Consider the following 24,063-nt stretch of genomic DNA (forward strand, 5'->3'; position numbering starts at 1 on the left):
ACTTCTCTTCCACATTAAATGCTTCTCAAAGTTTAGTCAAGGGGAGGGCTGGGAATAGCCAAACAGGGTTAAGTCAGGCATGCAGCAACTACCATATAATTACATCTGCCTTTCCTCATTTATCACTTATATCACCCACAGCTTTTAGCAAATAAGACTGCTAATCAAATCATAAATTTTGTTCAGGGAAGGTTCTTTGGTTCTTCACTTTCTGCATTTTCTAGAAACAAATATGAATTTCAACATGACGGTGCCTCTCCAACTACTTTCATAGCTCGTAAACATGCAACATTTTGCAAAATATGAGAAAGGAAAAAAAAAAAGAAAAGTTAAAATAAATGATACCTGACTTCCAAGAAATATGCTCTTTAAAAATTTCCCAGAAATGTAGATAGGTGGCTCCTTAGATTTTTAAAGCTTCTATGTGCTAAATTTTCAGGAGGAGCTGCATGTTCAGATATCTTACTATGTAAAATCTTTGCCCTGTTGCATTTAAACAAACTAACCAGACACTAGCTGCTTAAATCAGAATGCTCACAGTACAGCACAGTTGCATACAAACATATAAATGAGGTGAACAAAATGGGGAAAACAGCATTCATAGGATTCATGTATGCACAGCTTTAGGATGGATTCATAGGATGGGGCAGGTTCCTTGCAAATAAGAAACTGTATTGTCTCAGTTATGAGACACCTCTGTGAAGCATTTATTACAAATTTTGGTTCAGCTCCTACTTTATAATAGGGGGATTAAAATCTGAGTCTGAGGTAGCACAATACAGAAAAATCTGAAAGAAGACTAACATATAAAATAGACCAGAAATTTTTTAGGAGGAAAAAATTAGATTAATTTCTAGGTTAGGATGCATGTCCATATGGTGAGGTTCTTGGGTTCTAGTCTCTAAAAGAGATTTAGAGCATAATTTTGCATTCAAGGTCATCCAGCCCAATGGCTACAGATAAATTATGTTAGGCAAGGGAAGAATTAAATTTTCCCCACCATACTCTGACTGAAAGCCCTCACCTGTTTTACCACTTCAAGAACATTCAAAACTCCAGGGCAATCTTTAGTTTTTAAATGGCAAAACAGCATTTAAATTATATCACCAACTACTAAAATATCTGATACACTCATATGCAAGGACTTGCCAGCTCTGCTTTTGCACCTACCCACACCACCTACCTACACACTTCATAAACCTTTACGCTGCCTGTAGTGCTTCTGACATGACAAATACCTCTTGTTACCCACCCCGGCTTTATCACTTCATATGAGCAGCTGCACTGACACTCTGTTACCATAGTAAAGACTTGCCCTACACTGTGGGTTCATTCAAACGCACAGCACAACCATCCAGCAACAACAACCACATGCAGCATCCCCTGCAGAAGCTGGGCTTTACACCTTATTCTCTCACTTCCTGCAAGGTGCTGTATAGGGGCACAACAGGCAGAGGAAAAGGTGGTAAAAGAGCTGTTGCCCCGTCACGAAAGGAACAGGAGAGGGACTCTAATGGCTGTGGAAGTCTCAATCTCATGGTGAGATGAAGCGTTTTCTTTAGGAAGTGAATGACACCTGCTGCACAGCTTTTGAATGCGTACTATTGAATATTAGCAGTAGTCTCTGCAAAAATGCCAATGAAATAAATCTACATTCAACAAAATATTTTCTTTCAAATAAGATTAAAAAATAAAACAGCTCCAGTTGAAGGAATCATTAATTGCTGCCCACAAATCCCTTACTTTCTTCTGAAGTGGAGAATGCCAGAAATAGAATTGTGATGAAACGTTAGGATTCACTTCATCCTTGCCCACACAGTTTTCTGAGCCCAAGGACTAGCAAAGAGCCTGATAAAATTCTTAAAAGTTCTCACAGAAAAATCTGAGTCAGGAAAATGTCATTATGTGCTTAATGAAACAAGAACCCTATGGGAAATTACTGATACTTATGGGAGCTAACTTTACATAACTCAAACCTGAAAGTATACAGATTCTGACTTAGAAGGAAGAAAAAACAAAACAAACAAAAAAACCAAACCCAAACCCAAGAATTCAGCATTCTTGGGCTTGTTGTTAATCTTGGCAATATCTACAGATGGTTGTGATTTGACACATACTTCGGTGGAACACTCCCAATTTTCCATTATAGGTTTCCACCACAAAGAAGTGTGAGCTTTAATGCTCTAGAAGCCCTCTCCTGCCCAAAATGCAGCAAGGCTTTTTCAGTTTTAACTTGTAACTTTCAAAGATACTGTCCCTCACAGCACCCTTATGGACAAGTTGTCCAGTTGCGGGATGCATGAATAACTGGCTGAAAGGCAGAACTCAGAGGACTGAAGTGAATGGGGCTATATCTGGCTGGCAACTGCTCACCAGCAGTGTTCTCCAGGGTTCAATTCTAGGGTCATTTCTGTTCAATACATTTATCAATGTTCTGGATGCAGGAGCTGTAAGCACCATTAACAAGTTTGCTGATGATACCAAACTGGGAGGTGCTGTTGACTCCCTTGAGGGACAGAAGGCCTTGCAAAAAGATCTAGATAGACTGGAGCATCAGGCAATGATTAATGGGATGAAATTTAACAAGTACAAATGCTGGATCCTGCACTCAGGATGGAGTAACAGCAGGCATAAGTATAAACTGGGAGAAGAGTGGCTGGAGAGCAGCCCTACAGAAAGAGATGCGAGGGTCCTCGTCAGCAGCAGGCTCAACAGGAGTCAGCAGTGTGCCCTGGCAGCCAAATGGGCAAACCACAACCTGGGGTGAATAAAACATAGCACAAACAGATGGTCAGAAGAAGTGATTATCCCTCTGTATTCAACATAGGTGCAAGCTCATGTTGAGCACTGTGTGAAGTTCTGGGCCCCACAATTTCGGAAGGAGGTGAAGATTCTTGACTGTACCCAGACAAGAGTAACAACTGGTGAGAGGGCTAGAACGCATGTCCTGTGAGGAGTGGCTGAGGACTTTGGGCTTGTCAAGTTTAGAGAAAAGGAGGCTGAGGGGCAACCTCATTGCTCTCGACAGCTTTCTGAGAAGGTGGAGAGGTGCTGAGCTCTTCTCCTTGGAATCCAGTGATAGGACACATAGGAATGGCACAAAGCTGAGCTAGGGGAGGTTTAGTTTGGATATTAGGAAGCATTTATTGCCAAGAGGGTGATCAAACACTGGAACAGCCCTCCTAGCAAGGTGTTCAATGCCCAAGCATGCCAGTGTTAAGAGGCATTTGGACAATGCCCTTTACACCGTGTTTAACTTCTGGTCAGCCTGGAAATGGTCAGGCAGTTGGACTAGAAGATTGCTGTAGGTCCTTTCCAACAGAAATATTCCAGTCCAGTCCAGTCCAGTCTATTCTATTCTGTTCTGTTCTGGTTCTAGTTCTATTCTACTGCTGTTCTGTTCTGTTTTCTGTTCTGTTTCGTTCTGCTCTGGAAATAAGCTTCACAACACCCATGGGAACCAAGTAAACAATTCACTATGTATTGCGGTAAAGCATCCATCTTTTTACAGGGTTATAAAGTTTCTAAACAAACATTATACTGAAAAATCATAGATGGGAAATAAAGAACAAAAGTGAACTAAATATCAGAATGAATAACTGGCCTATGCTTTAGGCTATACTTTAACTTGCAGAAAGTGCATGAGTTCATGAATGATCCTAAAAATTCAGAACCTCAGTGGCTGAGTTTATATCAACATTTGGAAAGAGAAGAAAACATGCTAAAAGACCAATGTGTTGTGACATGGGATCATCTATGGTGGATTCCACTAATTTTCTTCTCCAGTTTCCCATCCAGGTATTGACACAACGCAAATGCACTCAGGCAAAATTAGAACATAAAAGAGCTTTGTCATAGTAAGTAAATTGTAGTACTGAAATGGAGCCCAAAAGATGTATATTTTAACTAAATATATTTTATATTCATTGAGCTGGCAGCATCCACTTGTGTCTTTCTGTTTTTCCCATACTTTACAACTTGAAAATAATAAGTGATAGGCATACCATTGCACAAAGACATAAATAGCCATAAACCAGACGAAGTTCTGGAGATGCACTGGCAATGGTGGGATACTTCAATTTGAAACCATAATTTTAAATTGAAAATTTAAAATGCTTGACATATTTCTTGATGATGTTTGATCCTGTAATGTTTCGATAAGTATATGTTTGTGTTGTGATCAGGTTAAAAATAGATGAAGAAATACATATTACAGACTTACATGACAAAGCTAAATTAAAAGTTCATTATGACACTAATGCTGTTACTGTATCCAGACTCAGATTATTTTTGTTTCTTTTCTGATTCTGAGATAATTTATAGTAATATTCTTCATTCTATTTACATGCCTGTTAATACTGTGTCTGACACCCTGTAATTTATATTTATCCTCAGACCCATCCATTGTTACCCTCCTCAATCTGTTCCAGATTAAAAGAAAGATTAAATGACTCCCAGGCTTATTTCTCAGCCACCTTCCTCTTAAACCTCACCTTAAGCCCAGTTGCATTGCCTGATATGTGTCTTATTTGGCACACTTATTACTTCCCCCCCAATAACATTTTTTTTTTAAACATATAAACTGATTGATAATATCTGTTTTAAATGTCAGAAAACTATCATGATGACTCCTTCACTTACATTAAGTTGAATATTAGAGACAAGACTTGTAAACAATGATGATGCGAAAAAAATATTATGCAATGTCCATAAAGGTGTTTATCTTCTTGCAAATGTTTAAAGGATCACAGTCTAAATAGCATTATTTTTACAGCTCTGTTGTCTAAAGCAAAACAAGTGCCATGGAAAATTTCCTACAACAATAAGTTATGAAACTTGTGCCGTTATATTTGCTTCATGCATTTATACTTCAGTTTTACTGACATTTGATTAACTTCAGTTGCTTAACATCAACTTTAGTGCTACGTTATTTAGAATTATTGTTTTACACATTGTAAGTTTTTATATATTTCAGATTACATTATAGGTTTTTACTGGCAGCTCTTGAAAGAAGTAATTTATAAGGTTAGAAAGGTATGACTATTTCCTTAGCCTCCCTCATATGCATAGTCATAACATGAGAAATCTACAGCCCTTAACTCCCCATGTTATGCACTTGAACAACAGTGGGTGAAGAAGTTACATCAGGAGTGTTTCCAGTGGAGGCTGAGTGGCAGAAGATCAAAGCTGGCATTAGGGATGAAAATGTTTTGGTAATCATTGCATCCTGGTGTAGAGGCTAGGCAGACAAGTGCTCCTGAAACCAACTGTACTCATATGCTGGCTTGTGAAAAGTACCTTTTAAACTTTTTTATCTGAAAGAGTTTAAAAAAAGATCACCAAAACCAACATCATCTACTGATTCCAAGGAGGGTACTCAGCATTTACTGAGGGTGAATGACTCTTTTTCATTCTCTCCTCAGGACAAGACAACTGAGAAGATATAACAGTTTACTGCCGCCTTTGTAACCCAATTTATCTCAGTAACCCTGCAGTATCCTATTCCTTTTAAGTAGGGTTTTGTTTTGGTTTTCCAGATTAGAAAGCTGAATTGACCCACTGAGTCAGATAAGCACCTAAGCTAACAGAAAGGTAGTGGAAAAATCTTGCAGCCCAGACTGGGGACTGGAGAGTGGTGATAGAACTGGCTGTTAGAGACTCAGATGTGCATCTTCTATGCTTAACACCTGGCTACAGTTAGTGGGGATACATGCTGGTTTTGAGGCTAACACTTTTTTCTTCTGTAATTCCAAGACTAACAATATGATCAGATTTCTAAATTATATTAACACCCCCCAACAACAACAAAAAAAAACCAACACAAAAAAGCCCACCCAAACCCAAACAAAAAACCCCAGGGGCACATGGAAGTGGCAAGAGAAGAGGTTTGTAAGAAGGCATATTATTCAGATGATAAAACCAGAACTGCTGACATTTGCATACAGATAACACAACAGTACAAAATATGATATTGTAAATAGAAAGCCGGTCAATGTTTTTTTAATTAATTTGTTATACTGAAACTGTACAATCATAGAATTATAGAATCATAGAATAATTAGGGTTGGAAAGGACCTTAAGATCATCTAGTTCCAACCCCCCTGCCGTGGGCAGGGACACCTTACGCTAAATCATATCACCCAAGGCCTTGTCCAACCTGGTCTTGAACACTCCAATTGCCCCCTCCTCTGCAAAACAGCTGCAAAATAAAATTGCCATCTGTATTACACTGATCCATCAAAAAAAAAGAAAGATAACAAAAGAAGTGAATATACAGATAACAATTTCCCTGAAAAGAATCTCAACTGAAGTACTAGCATTGGCACAAATTAATTCTTTTCCCAAACACATAAGAGCATTGTCCACTTTGTTGTAGTATTTGAATAAAATCTAGTCTGCTTTAATGTCAATAAAACCAATAACTAACTCAAACCCACACCTACGCCAGTCACAAATGATACCATACTTCAGGTCTTTTTCCCAGTGTTATAATTTGAAGGGGAAATGGGCAGAAGATAAAAGTGCGTACATGACTGACTACTAAACTAACTGAGCTTCTGCTCACGATGACAATGGAGCAGACTTGGTACTATATTATCATAGAATCATAGAATAGTTAGGGTTGGAAAGGACCTTAAGATCATCAAGTTCCAGCCCCCTGCCATGGGCAGGGACACCTCACACTAAAATTATCTGCCGCATAACATTTTTGCTTCCAGTCCGTGCCCTTTCAAAGGTAAACGGAAAGGCTTAGTTTCTTCTCATGCCTCTCTCTAACATTTTACTTGGCTTCAGCAACAGATTTCTTAGCATAAAAATGAATGTATCATCACTTAATATTCTGAAACAGAATTTTTGTGTCCAGAGACCTCCATAAATGAAGTAAATTTCAAAACCAAACACCATTAGCTTACTAGTTGAAGTATAAAATCAACAGATTTTTCAGCTTCTCTTACACCACCCACAGCTTCTGCATAGCTTATGGCACTCACCGGACCAAAAACACATCAACAACAATCATTATATAGTGCTTACTGAAAATCCCTGACCATGAAATAGCATGAATTCAAAAATATCTGTTGTCTTTGTACACAGCTAATACTGTCATTACAGATGAATCCATGGAATGCCATTACTCCACACTTCTTTTGTTCATTACCAGTTTTTAATGAAGTTTAAAAAAAGTTTAAACTTTTTTAATAAGTTTAAAGATATCAGTGAAAAGGGCTTACCCTTGCTTTCTGCTCCATCTCCATCATTAATCTTTCATGTTGCTCTGCTATTGCCAGTGTTGCGGAATGGACTTTCTGATATATCATTTCTCCTTCTCGTGTCTGAAAGGTGAACAGCCCTTCTCCTGTGTCACACATCCTGTAGTGAGATTTAAACAGAATGGAAAGTAAAAAAATGAGCATTATGTAATTTTTATCTAACTATTACAAAAAGTGCACACCTTGCAGTAGGAAATTCCAGCTTTTGTAGTTAAACTCTGGAATTCTGAGCATCTGCAGTTATTTTTACCATTGAAGAGAGGCATATTACAGCAGATGTGCTGAACTTCATGAACATAACCTTTAAATTCAGTTTTAATCATCATCTGGGTAGTGAGAAAGAAGTTTTAGCATAGAATAAAAACTTGAATACAGTCAGCTATTTCCAGCATTGTTTAAAATGTCTGCACATGTAAGAGGGAGCAAAATTTTATTCTCTAAACCAATTCCAGCCAGAAGTGTAAAGCACATCAGGACTTAGAAAAGCTGATATTTGAAGAGAACAGTGACCAAATAAAAATGTTATGGTTAATTGCTACAAAGAAGTGATTATGAAAGACATTTTAAGTAATGAAAGACAGCATTAAGAGGGTTAAATTATAACTGTCTCTGTTAGTGCAGTTATGTGAGGCAGTGTCTAAAGCTACCTTGATACTTACAAAAGCCATTCAGTCTATTTGACAATAGGAAGAGTATTTCTATAGTAAAAGAAGATTAAATAGTGAAAAAAAAATCCCAGAAAAAAAAAATTTAATTTCTTCTTTTGAAAGAACAACTGCTGTTACCCTTATCTGTGATATCGATGTAGCATTATTCTGTGGAAGAAAAGTGGTACATGGTAATGCAATGACAAAGAGGGCTGGGAAATACAGCAAATGGGAAGAGACAACAATGTTAGGTTATTGAATGACCTTCACACAGAAATCAGGAGGCAAATTGCTGAGCATTTTAGAAAAATGTGTCCTGAGTAGTCTAACATTCTAGCAGGTTTTTAAATAACAATATCTTTACAGTTTACACCCCAGATTCTGTATGATTATTCATACATTGAATTTTAAAAATGTTTTCCCATCAAATGAACATATAGATCTATGATATTTTAATTAAATAATCATTTGAATATGTCTCTGGCTATGTTACATGCACACACTATCATATTACAGTTTCTTGAAAATAGAATAATGCTTTTCATGAGACATTTTTTTGTCAAATTACAATACAGCTTCCCACAAAATTTTATTTCAAAACTCGGTTGAACAGGACTATTGTGCTACAGAAGAGAGTACTGAGAGCTCAGCAGTTGCTTTTGATTTCAAGGCTGACCACTGAAGATAAAACCTTATTAACACTTACAAAATCTTTGTCTGTCATTGGAGGAGACATGCTTTTGTGAGACTCCTATAAAGAACTTATGCATAGCTACGTGTGAGAAGAACAGAAAGTACTGAAGGCGGAAACAGAGAAAAGAGAGGTGCTTCTGGAAACTACCTGGTGAAAATACTTAGTAATGAGGTGTGGAAAAGAAAGTCATAGTCTTAAGAATAGATGATTCATAATATTATCCATATGGAGATTATCCATAATTCTGGAATGAAAATAGTCTTCTCCATCCCAAGATGTAGAGAAAATACAATGTATTTTGGATACAGGAATTATTTGATCAGTATTAATGTGATGTACTGATTAATAGATTAAAAAAAACTCCAACTTTTTTATTAAATTCCAACAGAGATCAATATCCCTGCTGTGAATATTTAAGATACTTTATATCCTTTGCCACAGTCCTCCAAAGAGCTTCTGGTAGAAATAAAATGTCTCCAGAGTTTTGCAACATTACGGCAACAGCTTTTCAGATCCCTCAGGGCATCATATAGCTGGTACTCTCCTTTTGTGCAAAGAGATCTTAATAAAATTCAAACAGCGTGAAATGGAAAGTCTGGAAAAAATTAGAAGGCTTCAGAAACTGAAGCAAAATATGATCTCTTTGTTGGTTCCAGAGGATGAAAAATCCTACAGGGATAAAAACAAGGAAACAGGAAATGGGGCATGATTAAGATTCAGGAGATAAGCTGTGTGTTTTGACAGAGCAAAACCTAATTGCCACCACTGCTGATCAGACTAGGGTCTGTACCACCTTCACGAGCCATGCGTGGAGCCAGCAGTGCAGGCTGTGGAGGTGCCCCAGCACCTCACCCACTGCACAGGACAGCACTGCAGGGGCCTGTTTCCCCACAGCAATGGGTGACTGTGGTGGACATGTCAAAGAAATGCTGGAAAATCATAGATGACAGCCTCCCTGTGTCTGCACTGTGGGCTTCCCTGGCTAATGATGGATGACATACATGCAGCCAATCCCTCTCCTCCTTCTCTTTCTCCTTCTTTTTCTTTTTCCCTCTCACCTTGCCTCCTCTCCTTCCCTTTTTCCTTTCCTCTTTTCCTTTTCCCTTTTCCCCTTCCCCTTTCTCCTTCCCCCTTCCTTTGCCTTGTCTTCCCTTCTTTTCCCTTTCTTCTCCTATTCCCTCTCCCTCTCTCTCCTTCTCCTCCCTTTCCCTTCTTTCCCTTTTCCTTTCCCTTTAGTTTTTTCACCTTTCCCTTTCCTTCTCCTTTCTGTTCTAGTCTGTTCTTTTTTCTGTTCTGTTCTTTTTTTTTCTGTTCTATTATTTTCTATTTCCTGTTCAGTTCTATTCTAGTTATGACACGAAGATCAGTTGCATGTTTTAGGGTTAGCTTCAGTCTTTCTTTCTAGGGCAAGGAAACAAACTAAAATAGAAGCACTCTAAAGCATGATGGAGATGGGGCCAGGCAAAGGGGTAAGTGTGCTCTTGTAAGCTTAAGAGTTTTGCCAAAAAAAACAAAGGCCTTTTACTTATCTGGGTACAGGAATGGACAAGCCCATAAGTTGAAGCGCAATTCTTGGCTTGTTCTATTTACAGTCAAAATATAGCCAGAAAAACAAAGAAACTCTTTTCTTTACAGCCTTCTCTGCTGCCAGGTAACTGTCCATTTAAAGCTACAGTTTTAGGTTTAGCCTTGATAATGCATTGCTTTATTATGAGTAAAAATAAAATAATTGAAGGTAAATATTTTTTTTCTATGTTTAGTGCAGATATGATTGTTCAGCTGCTAATTTATTAACATCTTCATAACTTTTGTACAACCTATAATCACTTTAGAGAAAAGACACAACAAAGATGTGGGCCTCTTCTTCCCCTGATGCTGCTGCAGTTATGCACCACAGGTCTACCAACTCAGTATGACCTTCACTGTCAAGAAACTTCACTGATTTTGTATACTTAAATTTTTCTATGAGAGACTTAACTGTCTGTGGACGCTTGAAAAGTGCTGATATTAGGTTGTCTATTTCTGTGTTTTCCAACTTTAAAACAGGAATGTTATTAACCTATGCTTTAGGATATTTAAGGATTCAATACATTAAAATGTATCAAGTGCTTTGACAGAAATAGGAGAGTGCATTTTTTTCTATGTTATTAAAGATTGATATAACTGGGCAGATAACAAAACTAGCAGGTAAACCAATAATAAGTTTTACTTCTTAAAATACTTGCATAGCTTTTCACAATCATCATTAGCAGATCTGGCTCAAGAGCCAGAGTAAGGAATAGGAAGAACATGAGAGCTTGTGGCCCAGAAACTGGTGAAAGAGATCAACAGTGAAAGTTCTTGCTTTTACTCAAAGGTAGAGCTTCTGTTCAGGCCAAAGAGATTTTCCCATCAGTACTGCCAGATTTTTTTCAGCATTTCCCAACTTCCTGTGAGGTTTCCCACTGGTCAGTACAGTAACTTCATCTTTTAGAGCAGAATCAAGACTATATATTAATTATATATTTACCTCGTAGAATTCCCTTCAAAAAGGAAACTGTTGACTACCATTTATGAGCGGCACCTTTTGCCAATTAGAGGTTCATGCTCTCCTGTCATAGTTGAAATATTTTGAAAGTTTAATGGTGCAATATTCAGCAACTGCATAAGAGGACAGGAATTTGACATCTCAGCTTCATTTCACTACTTCAGTTAAGGGTAAAATTCATTTTCACAATAATGAAGGTTGTCTGAAAACTAAGATGCATAGAAACATTATTTTCTATAAGGCATTGTTTTAAAATAAAGGATAAATGATCATTGTAACCAGAAAAAAAATAGTTCTTCATATATCTAAATCTAAATTTTAATGTATTTGAACGGCTTCTTTTTACCCACAAGTAGTTTAGCAGTAAAGAAATAATGGCTGTCGTATACTCAAAAGTATGTAAAGTTACATGCAAATGATTCATTAAAAAGGTAAAGATCGTTAAGTAGGCCCTGAAAAAAACAACCTAAAATGTTTATTATTAGTAATTATGGCTATTAATAGCTAATACATGATAACTAGCTGGTACCCTAGTTTAACATTTACAGTTCTTTGAATAAAAAGGAACTTTATTTTTTTTAAATGAGAACATATCATGAATAGGTGTTGTCCAGTAATCAGAGTGCTAAAATTTAACAGTACCAAACTGGATGTAACTGCTGTTCCATAGTCTGCACCTGATGAGTGAAAAATTATTTCCTTTAAACAGTGAAGCTGATTACTCAGATACTTCAAGGCCCAGAAATGAAGACATGTAGTGCTTATTTGCTGATCACAGTATCACAGTATCACAGTATGTTAGAGATTGGAAGGGACCTCGAAAGATCATCTAGTCCAATCCCCCTGCCGGAGCAGGAACACCTAGATAATGTTACACAGGAATGCGTCCAGGCGGGTTTTGAATGTCTCCAGGGAAGGAGACTCCACAACCTCCCTGGGCAGCCTGCTCCAGTGTTCCGTCACCCTCACTGAGAAGAAGTTTCTTCTCAAGTTTAAGTGGAACCTCTTGTGTTCCAGTTTGTACCCATTACCCCTTGTCCTATCATTGTTTGCCACTGAGTAGAGCCTGGCTCCGTCCTCGTGACACTCCCCCTTTATATATTTATAGACACTGATAAGGTCACCCCTCAGTCTCCTCTTCCCCAAACTATAGAGACCCAGCTCCCTCAGTCTTTCCTCATAAGGGAGATGCTCCACTCCCTTAATCATCTTCGTTGCCCTGCACTGGACTCTCTCCAGCAGCTCCCTGTCCTTCTTGAACTGAGGGGCCCAGAACTGGACACAATACTCCAGATGCGGTCTCACCAGGGCAGAGTAGAGGGGAAGGAGGACCTCTCTCGACCTACTAACCACCGCCCTTCTAATACACCCCAGGATGCCATTGGCCTTCTTAGCCACAAGGGCACAGTGCTGGCTCATGGTCATCCTGTCGTCCACTAGGACCCCCAGGTCCCTCTCCCCTACACTGCTCTCTAACAGGTCGTTCCCCAACCTATACTGGAACCTGGGGTTGTTCCTGCCCAGATGCAGGACTCTACACTTTCCCTGGTTATATTTCATCAAGTTATTCCCTGCCCAACTCTCCAGCCTGTCCAGGTCTCGCTGGATGGCAGCACAGCCTTCTGGCGTGTCAGCCACTCCTCCCAGCTTAGTGTCATCAGCAAACTTGCTGATAGTACACTCAATTCCCTCATCTAAATCGTTGATGAATATATTAAATAATACCGGTCCCAGTACTGACCCTTGAGGCACTCCACTAGTTACAGGCCTCCAACTAGACTCAGCCCCATAGACTACAACTCTCTGGCTTCTCTCCTTCAGCCAGTTCGCAGTCCACCTCACTACCTGATCATCCAGTCCACACTTCCTCATTTTAGCCGTGAGGATGCTGTGGGAGACTGTGTCAAATGCTTTGCTGAAGTCAAGGTAGACCACATCCACCGCTCTGCCATCATCCATCCACCGTGTTATTTCCTCATAAAAGGCTAAGAGATTGGTCAAACATGATTTCCCCCTGGTGAAGCCATGTTGACTGCCCCTCATAACCTTCTTATCCTTGATATGCCTTAAGATGGTACCAAGGATAAGGTGTTCCATCACTTTCCCAGGGATGGAGGTGAGGCTGACCGGTCTATAGTTACCCGGGTCCTCCTTCTTGCCCTTTTTGAAGACTGGAGTGACATTTGCTTTCCTCCAGTCCTCAGGCACCTCTCCCGTTTCCCAAGACTTGGTAAAGATGATGGAGAGTGGTCTAGCAATGACTTCCGCCAGTTCCCTCAGCACCCGCGGGTGCATCCCATCTGGACCCATGGATTTATGGATGTCCAGATTGCTCAACTGGTCTCTAACCCATTCCTCATCGACTAAGGCAAACCGCTCCATTGACCTGACTTCATCTAAGGTCTCAGGGGTACAGGGCTCTTCAGGACTGCCTGCAGCAGAGTAGACAGAGACAAAGAAGGCATTCAGTAACTCTGCCATCTCTGTATCTTCTGTCACCAGGGCACCCATCCCGTTCATCAGTGGGCCTACATTGCCTCTGGTGTTAGTTTTATATGCCATGTATTTGAAAAACCTCTTTTTGCTGTCCTTGACCCTTCTCGCCAGGTTTAATTCTAAGGAGGCCTTAGTCATCCTAGCTGCCTTCCTACATCCTCTAGCAGCAGCCTTATATTCCTCCCAAGTGGCCAGCCCCTCCTTCCATGACCTGTAAACTCTCCTCTTCCACTTGAGCATACCCAGCAATTCCCTATTTAGCCACACAGGTCTCCTGGCCCTCTTCCTTGACTTCCTACGTGTCGGGATGCTCCGATCTTGAGCACGGAAAAAGCAGTCCTTGAATGTCAACCAACTATCTTGGGTCCCTTTACCTTCAAGCAGCCCTGCCCATGGGATTTCCCCTAGCAATTGCTTGAAAAGGCCAAAGTTTGCCCTGCTAAAGTCCAGGGTTGCAATTCTACTTGGTATTCCACTAGTCCTGCCACACAAGATCCTGAACTCCACCATCTCGTGGTCGCTGCAACCAAGGCAGCCCTCAACCCTTACTGCTTCAACCAGATCCTCCTTGTTAGTGAGGATGAGATCCAGCAGCGCTCCTCTCCTGGTCGGCTCATCCACCATTTGCAGGAGGAAGTTATCACCCATACACTGGAGGAACCTCCTGGACTGTGGCTGGGTTGCCGAGTGGTCCTTCCAGCAAACATCAGGGAAGTTAAAATCCCCCACGACGACCACGGCCTGTGACTGTGAGGCCGCTCTCAGCTGCCTGTAGAAGGCCTCGTCAACTTCCTCACCCTGATCCGGTGGTCTGTAACAGACACCTACAACAGTATCCCCCCTGCCAGCCTGCCCCTTAATTCTCACCCACAGACTCCCAACTCGCTCGTCATCTGTCCCTGGACAGAACTCGGTGCACTGTAGTTCCTCCCGCACATAAAGAGCAACCCCACCACCCCGCCTGGCTGGCCTGTCTTTCCTGAAAAGGACATAGCCCTCCATGACTATATTCCAGTCATGTGAGCTGTCCCACCACGTCTCTGTAATTGCCACCAGATCATAGTCTCCTGACTTAACACAGGTTTCCAACTCCTCCTGCTTATTTCCCATGCTGCGCGCATTGGTGTACAGGCATTTCAGGGAGCGAGCTGAGCACACCGATTTCACCCTAGGATTGTAGGAGGCCTCCCAGTCTTCATTAATTCTGGAGCGCTGCCCCACTGGGGCAAGCCCAGCTACAACCCCATCCCCCTTCGAATCTAGTTTAAAGCTCTCCAAATGAGCCCTGCTAATTCGTGCCCCAGCATCCTTTTCCCTCTGTGAGACAAACCTTTCTCACTTGTCATTGTCCAGACTGGTGCCCTATAAAACCAGCCGTTATCAAAGAATCCAAAGCCCTGCCTGTAGCACCAGTCTCGAAGCCAATTGTTCATGAACTGAATCTTCCCATTCCTTCCCACATCAGTGGAAGATGGAAGGAGAGAGGAGAAGATCACTTGATGAAGGTGGTCAGATGGCACGTGTGGAACCAGACTTCATACTGTCACAAGGCAAATGGTATATAAAAGACCCTTTCTTTAAAGTCCTGAAGCTGTGGAAAAAAATTAATTGGTATGCAATTTTTAACTCTGAACTGAGACACTTATTTCTTGTGTTGCTACAGTTTAGATTTTCTAAAATATGGTGGAAACTAGCAATTTTTATTCCAATTTAATTGGATTATCAGTGGAGATACACAAACAATATCTCTCTTGTGGATACCTAACTTTTATTTTTTCCTTGTTTGTTGTTATCTCAACTTGAGCTAAGTTATTTTGACAGAAGTACCGTTTGTGTGCAAGGATATTACACACAGCATACATTAAAGACAAGATAGGTAACCAGTAGACCTCACTATAAAATGAATGCAAATCTCCCCTGAGGGTCCAGATTCTTTACTCATTCCAGCCTTAAACACATGCTAGCTTGCTTCCTCCCAAACTTGTTCTTTTCTGAGAAAATGAAAAAAGCTAGGAAAGCAAACAAGCTCTTTGTGGCAGGGGCATGTTTACATGAAAAGCTCCTTTTACATCTAGGAATACTCATCAAAACAACTGAAAAATAAACTAAGTATATTTTTATAAAATTATAAGTCAGATTCTATGTTGAAAGGGCAGAAAAACACAGGAAGAAATAAGGAAATATTGATAAGAATCCTAACTTACAATAAAGCAGACAAAAAAGGGATAAAATTGGTGGGGTAATCAATAGGAAAAATGGTAACTACATAAATAGGATATGTATGGGACCTAGGAAAGGTCTATGGATGAAGCATAGAGAAGACAAAGAAAGGAAAATGTGCACTAAAGTGTGATATTCAGGTAGCGAACTTTGACAGCAGATGTTAGAAAGACCTAAAGTTGGATCAAGGTCAGTGAAAGTGGGGAAAATGTCCTCTGAAAAATCTGTGACAGGGAAATGAAGATCGTAAACATGAAGCACAGCATAAAGGGCAACATCCAGAACAAGCGGACAGACCGAGTGTGGCCTGTTACTCAACCCCTATGTAAATAATGAGTTAGATTGCCATGTTTTGCCATCAGCATTTCAGTTTTATCTGGAATGTCAAATAGCTGTCCTGGCAATTTTATGATCTGAGAAGCAAATAATGAAAATTATCTCATATATATGGCATCTGCCTGCCCCCCTTAATGATGCCATTTACTGTCAAGAATATACAACATGAAAAAGTAATTATGCATGATATCTACTAATTGCTGGTGACAGACATTTCTCCATAACTTTTATTGCCATGTTATTGCTCTTCAGATGAGGTAGGTTAGCTTTTCACTGTTCTTGCACATGGTCATGAGATACAGATAGCAGTGTTGAATCTTAAATTAGATTTCTTACATGTGGAATCTCTTTGAATTTAGGCTGAGCTGATATAGGAAACATATAACATTACCATACCTGTGATACAGCTCAGTAACTTGGTCATGGAGCTTAGCCCTGAAGATTTGTTCAAGGTCAGATCTTGTATTTCTTGAGTCATCCTCAGCATTTTCAACTAAAAGAACTAAAGGATCCCTCATGCCACCAAAGCAGCTTTTCTGCTGCACTTATGATAACATTTTGCAGTTCTCAGATGGAAATGAGTGATGACAATTTGCTATCAGGTAGCTAGGATTTTATTACTCAGAGGAACCCAGGAGTCCTCCTCCAGTATTTTCTGGAGGAGTTTATTACTTTCCAAGTCAATTTGTGTGGTTGGTGACAGCCAGCATGGCTTCACTAAGGGGAAATCCTGCCTGACCAATTTGGTGGCCTTCTATGATGGGGCTACAGAAATGATGGACAGGGGTAGAGAAGTTGATGTCATCTATCTGGACTTGTGCAAAGTGTTTGACACTGTCCTGCATGACATCCTTGTCTCTAAATCGGAGAGACATCAATTTGATGGATGGATCACTTGGTGGATAAAGAACTGGATGGATGGCCGCATGCAAAGAGTTGTGGTAAATAGCTCAATGTCCAGCTGGAGACCAGTAACGAGTGGTGCCCCTCAAGGATCAGTGTTGGGACTGGTCTTGTTCAACATCTTTGTCACTGACATGGACAGTGGGATTGAGTGTGCCCTCAGCATGTTTGCCGATGACACCAAGCTGTGTGGTTCGGTTGATAATGCTAGAGGGAAGGAATGCCATCCAGAAGGACCTTGACACGCTTGTGAGGTGGGCTGACGCCAACCTCATGAAGTTTAACCATGACATATGCAAGGTCCTACACCTGGGTCAGAACAATCCCAGGCACAGCTACAGGTTGGGCAAAGAAGCGATTCAGAGCAGCCCTGCGGAGAAGGACTTGGGGGTGTTGGTCAATGAGCAAATGAACATGAGCCAGCTTCAGTGTGCACTCACAGCCCAGAAAGCAAACCGTATCCTGGGCTGCATCAAAAGGAGCGTGACCAGCAGGTCAAAGGAGGTGATCCTGCCCCTCTACTCTGCTCTCGTGAGACCTCACCTGGAGTATTGTGTGCACTTCTGGTGTCCTCAACATAAAAAGGACATGGAACTGTTGGAACAAATCCAGAGGAGGGCCACGAGGATGATCAGGGGACTGGAGCACCTCCAGTATGAAGACAGGCTGAGCAAGTTGGGGCTGTTCAGCCTGGAGAAGAGAAAGCTGCGTGAAGACCTCATAGCAACCTTCCAGTATCTGAAGGGGGCCTATAGGGATGCTGGGGAGCGACTCTTCATTAGGGACTGTAGTGATAGGACAAGGGGTAACAAATTAAAACTCAAACAAGGGAAGTTTAGATTGGATATAAGGAAGAAGTCCTTTACTGTAAGGGTGGTGAGGCACTGGAATAAGTTGCCCCAGGAAGTAGTGAATGCTCCATCCCTGGCAGTGTTCATGGGAAGGCTGGACAGAGCCTTGGTTGGCATGGTTTTGTGTGAGACGTCCCTGCCCATGGCAGGGGGTGTTGGAACTAGATGATCTTAAGGTCTTTTCTAACCCTAACTATTCTATGATTCTATGATTCTAAGTTGCGCATCTTTTTAAAATATTATTTGCAGTCACAGTAACAAAACTCTTGGTGCCAGTCTGATGACTAGTATTTTCAAGTCTTCGTGAACAGAAAAGCATCTCCTCTAAAAGGGACATGTTTTGTGTGAACAATGGTTTTACATGATAAGATTATTTCTTTTTCTGCCTAAACCAAATGACCATTTAATTAGTATAATATAAACACAAAATTTCTCATGAAAACATGCTTTTATTTGTTTTGTCAGATAGGAGACATTTCTGTACAGTACTAGTGATAATTATTCCTCTTGTGATATTTTTTATACTCATTGCCTGTGCTGCCTCTGCAATCACTGTTTCTGTGCTGCACTCTGTGATAGCAAATTTAGACTAGTGGGGCATATCAGGGCCACTAACTGATTCCTGCATGTCAGAGGCTTTCCATTTTTTGCTTAATGGAAGTGAAGAAATCAAGCTATGTCTTTTTCTGGATTATATCAATGATTGTCCACTGTAACTGTAATTCTCTAATTCATTTCCATGGAGTTAATCCCCTTTCATCATAAGACACAGTGGAAAAATTTTATTTCTTTTTTTTTTTTTTTCCTGAGGTTCAGTTTTGATTAAAAGGAGTATTCTGTCAGGGACTTATTTCAGACCACTTTTATTTGGTTGCTACAAAACTTTCCATCTCTTCTCATTAAAATGTCTTTATTTATATGAATTATTTTGATATATCAGAATAAATGTAACTACTGCTGCAGACTTAAAGGCAGTAAATTATTCTCAATGCTCATTACAGTATAAAAAAGCAGAAGTCATGCATACAACGTAGAATGTAGAGATTAACATTATGAAATATAGCCATACGTAACAGCAAACATGCTGTGGAGAGGTTCAGTTTTTCTACATCCTAGACGTTAAAAACTAAACTAGAGACAATAAGCAAAGCATTATTCTGGAGTCTAAGAAGTTGAATTCCAAATACCTTAATAGGACTATAACTACGTTTTTCACCCCTTCCTGCTTACAGACCAGCTTCATAAAACATGACTTAAGACATTTTGATGAGGAAGATCGAACTGTGTTGTTTGTGCTTTATCACCTATAAGAAGGATTCTAGGTTGCACATGTAAATTACCCTCTTGTGTCAGTATTCAGTTCGTATTATTTAACAAATCAGTGTAGATAATAAATGCATATGTATATGTAAAACCCAATTTATGAAGATTTTTGCCCCCTTAACATTTTCTTGAAAAAAGAATAAATCAATTATTAAAGAGAGGGTAATAAACCCAATTGTTGACATGGTCTTAAATACACAAGACATTTGCATTTCCGAGTTTAAGTAATAGAACAAACACAAAAATGTTGTTTGATAATTAGGTCTGTTAGTTTGTAAAATTCAGGTCTTGCTGATAATGATGAAATACTATTTAACAGTGTCTTGGACAAGTATCTATTCTTACCAGCTCTGTGAAAGATACATCAAGAACTCCTATATTAACATTTCAGCACAGAAGCAGCAGTTACAATTGGCTGTACAACAAACAGACCATGAAAAAGCTTAGTCTCAGAAAAGTGAAGAAATTGCAAAGACTACAAGCAGCTAAATTTTTCTTTAATTAAACCTTTACACTTATCATGGATTGGCTATTAATTTTCAGCTTATTTTGAATGGGTGAGATATATGTTCCAAATCCTGGAAGCTAGGAACATATTCAAATACAGACATTTGCTAACAGAGATCTGGCACCCTGTTGAAAGCTATTATTCCCCAGTGAAGACAAAAACATTCTATGAAAATATTATTCAGTTCATATTTAGCAGAACACCTGTGAAGCACCATTAATCTACATGTATACCATTGACTTTGACAAACACAAAAATGTTAGATATAAAACACAAATAAAACCATTCTTAATTAAAATAAAAGGTTGTGTAATAATACAAAAACCTTGTGGCACCACATCACTGCTTGCTACAACAAGCTCCCTTTTGGAGCCCTAAAGTCATTGTTATATTCAGGACTACTTTTTGCTCAAGGTGGTATGGATGGAAATCCTCTCAGATGATACTTGCTACTCTGAATTAATTCTGAACACCATGTGACATAACTCTGAACTTGAGGTGTGGGAGAAGGCATCTGCCAGTTAACAGATGTTAGCACGGTAACAGCCAATGAACAAATTTGCATAAATTTATCTGTTCATTTTACTTCACCTTTGAGGAACTTGGGGTGCTTAGAAGCTATGGCATTGGAAAGTGTTATAAAGGTGCCAATATTTGGAGTTATCATGCTCAACCTAAAAATAAAAGTAAAAGGAGGCTTTGCATCTGCACACACCAACAAATATGATACTAAGAATTTAACATGGGACCACATTTGAAATGACCTACAAGTGTATTTTTCCTATAAGGACTCATTAATCTGTCATCTATGTATTAAATGCTATTGGAAACACGTTGCACTTAACACGATGCAGACAGATGCTGTGTTTGTGCAATTGCTCTCCTTTTTATTTTGACAGCAAGCATAAGAAAAAGATATTTCCTGCATTTTAATAATTTCGATCAAAATATACCCAAATAAAGTGGGAAAATTTCTGGAGGGCTGAACAGGAATGAACTAATATAACTAACATTTTTGATGGATGAATACTCTCAAGACAATAGAAGTAAAAAGTATTAAGGAACTAATACAGAGCCATGTTTAAAACCATATTACCAGGAAAAAAAAGTGAATTAGACAATTATAACATATATTCAAAACATCAGTTTTCCTAGTTTATGTAAAACAAATACTATATTCTCTCATTTTAAAAGCGGGACACACAAAGTGCAAAGAAATAAAAAAGGGAACACCCTGAGTACTCTATGTTTAGTTTCATATACTTCAAAATAAGGCATTTCAAATGTTCACCCCCTTTTCCCTCCCTGTCCCATGCTCCCAATTCCCCTTCCCTTTTAAATGCACCATCAATAATGGTTTTGACCATTTAAAACATTTATGGTCAGCGCCTCTCCTCTGAAACTTCCAGCAAGGTACGATTTTATTGTGATGGGGATCTAAACACCGCTGTTTTCTTTCAATGTCACTTTCTCCATCTTCAAGGTATTAGAGCTACTGCTCTGACCACTTTGTGGCCACAAAGGAAGTTTTAGAAAGTCATATGCAAATATTATGGGTACACAGGATTGTCCAGACACACACCAGGCATGATATGTACATACACTAATGAGTAATTAACATATGCTAATGATATCCAAGGACTCATCAACAGTAATCTCAAAACTGGCAGGTTGTCAGCTCCAGTTTGGGAGCAGCCTGCCACGGCAGCAACCCCTGGCATAGGCAAAAGCACCAGGGATGAGAAAAGACAGGGACTTGTATTAAAATAAATAAATAAAAAAGAGTTGTATTTTTCAGCTGCTGACAGTAAGAACTGAAGATCTTAACTGAAGTCCACATTCCTGGTCTAAACTTTAACTAGCATGTATACAGACAAGCGATCAAATAATATCTTCAGTGGTAATCTGGATGTGCAATAGTAATGTGAAATCAAAAATAATTGCAGAAAATATACAGACTGCACTACAAGTATAAAACATTCATTTACCTTCCACCAGTTTTCTACATGTGCTGTGTAATTTACAGAGGAAACATGACTTCCACTCACTTTAACTTTTCCTCTTTGACATAAGCCAGGCAAAAGTGAAGTAGACAGATTTTCCCTGTTCTCCCAATATACAAACAGCACCAGTTCTGTTATGGATCAAACAACTTGCACTGCATTCACCTGACATCTCTGACTCCAACTTTGATTGTGTATACGATATCCTTGTGTACTTCCAGCAGTAGGAAAACTCTCTGTAAGAGTTCCTCATTAGCCTGATAGCTAAAATCAGTTGTAGTTGGTGTTCAGGTAAGTAGCAGCTTGATAATTTCTTGAGGACTCTCAAAATATTTTTTGCAGAATTTTGTTACATAAAAAAAGGCAGTCCTTTCAATTACAAAAGTAAGTGGGTTGGAAAAGGTACAAGTGGATAAAAGTGGATAAAAACAAAGACAAGAGAGTGCTGCAAAACAAAATCATCACAAAGAATCACACATATCAAATAATAAAGAAAAAGGACAGGAAAAGCATACAAAAGAATGGAAAATCAGCAGAAAGTATTTAGAGATTATAATTACATACTTGGGCTTCCCACACATTTTCTTACAATATCTTACATCTCACATAATATTTTTTTCTCTAAAACTTCACAGGATGCAATGGCCAGCCATTTTCTGATGTTTTGAAACGTGTATTTTTCACCTCTGATGAAAAGCAATCACTTATGCTGATTAGGTTCTTTTAGTCGAATACCTGTTACCAATCTTGTGTGAAACTAACAATGCTGTACTAGATAAAGACACAGGCTATGCTATCTTTAATGAGGATTTTGCTTTAAAAAAAAAAAAGATTTAAGTAAGAATGGCAGCAATCATGGTTATTGTGTCTATGTGCCACTACCTATTTTGGGCAAATCTTCCCTTAGAATAGCTCTCTGTATAGCACAAGATGCTACTAATTGGCAAGAAATGCACAAGTCAAGCAGAAGGAGAAGCAAAGACTGCAAAATAAATTTGAGAGAGTAGAATCTGAAAGTATTAAATGCATCTTCTCTAATGCGTAAAATCTTAAAGCACACGCCTGCTCTCTTCCCAGGGAACTTGGGGTATTGTTAGCAAGCAAAATCAAAAAAGCTATCGTCTTTTGCTGTGAAAAAAAACTAACAAGGTATTCTTACACTGGAGCTTACTCATCCAGCTCAGTATTTTAGAGTTGAGGCCTCCACACTTCTACACTGCCTTAGTAATATTTTTGTGAGAAATTTATAACAGCCATGGAACTGCTCTGAATACTGGAACGTGTCAATGCTTTCTGTCCATGATCATGTATGCCGGGTTTAAAAAAATCCATGAACTATAGATCTAGTACCTGTTGGCTTCATCAAACATTTACATATGGCTATCCAACAAAGAAGCACTATAGGTGGCAGAAGAGAAAGGGTACAAAACCCTTATGAGCAAAATGATATCTAATAGATGTTTATGGTTCTTATGCAGCAAAAGTTGATCATGCTTTCCCTGGACATTTATACATAATAGCTTGGGTATGTGTGTGGCTATTTCACATATGCCATTAAAACCATTTTGAGCAACATTTAAGAAGCCTTTTGAGGTATTTCTCCACTCTGTCATTCTGAACTATTCATATTATACGTATCCTTCATATCACAGACTGAATATTAGTCTTAAATGCTAATATACATTTCTACTTCTGTGAATTACTATTTCTGCTCTAATTTCGATGGTCTTTTTTACCAGCTATTTGACACTACTTCTGGATGCACTGACCACTTTTTTCTTTGTTGCCGTCTATTTCATCTGTGCTTCTAAGACAAAGAGCTAATCACACTGCTTTTTTTTCTTTTTGATAAATTGGTTCAAAAAAGCTTAAAGAAGTCTCCCATAAAAAAGGCAAAGTACCTGTGAAATTAATACTTGAGATGGCGTTGTCAACACCTGCCAATAACAAGCACTTACCCTGCCCAACATTTTCCTGCTACTTTTTGTACAAATCTTCAACACTTTCTGGTAAGATGCTGTTTCTAAAATGTTATATGTATTCTAAAAGCTGCTACAGTCTTCCATCAGGAAACCAGCTACCTTTTGCTTCTGTCTTACCAGCCCATGTATTTCACCACCACATTTCTATCTCTTCCTACTGCATCTGCTTAGCCCAACTATGCTGACTTCTATGTTCATCTGTCCATTGAGATTCCTTTTGTCGCAGCAAGCTAGCCCACATGCTGTCCAATATGTGTGTGCAAAACAGCTTTAGCACACACATGCTCAGTTCCTCTACAGAC

At 39.3% G+C, this 24,063-nt stretch overlaps 1 protein-coding gene across 1 annotated transcript in view; it reads right to left on the reverse strand.

The window, feature by feature from the left end:
* Positions 1-24,063, reverse strand: part of DOK6 (docking protein 6) — a 236,443-nt gene that overhangs the window by 52,915 nt on the left and 159,465 nt on the right. Inside the window, exon 6 of the mRNA XM_057414770.1 lies at positions 7,233-7,371. Within this exon, the coding sequence (XP_057270753.1) occupies positions 7,233-7,371 (139 nt within the window). The remainder of the gene's footprint in view (positions 1-7,232; positions 7,372-24,063) is intronic.

This window comes from Pezoporus wallicus, unplaced genomic scaffold (assembly GCF_028554395.1).
Source record: "Pezoporus wallicus isolate ANWC-B61680 ecotype Strahan unplaced genomic scaffold, APGP_CSIRO_Pwel_v1 contig_2, whole genome shotgun sequence".
Classification (NCBI taxonomy): Eukaryota; Metazoa; Chordata; class Aves; order Psittaciformes; family Psittacidae; genus Pezoporus; species Pezoporus wallicus.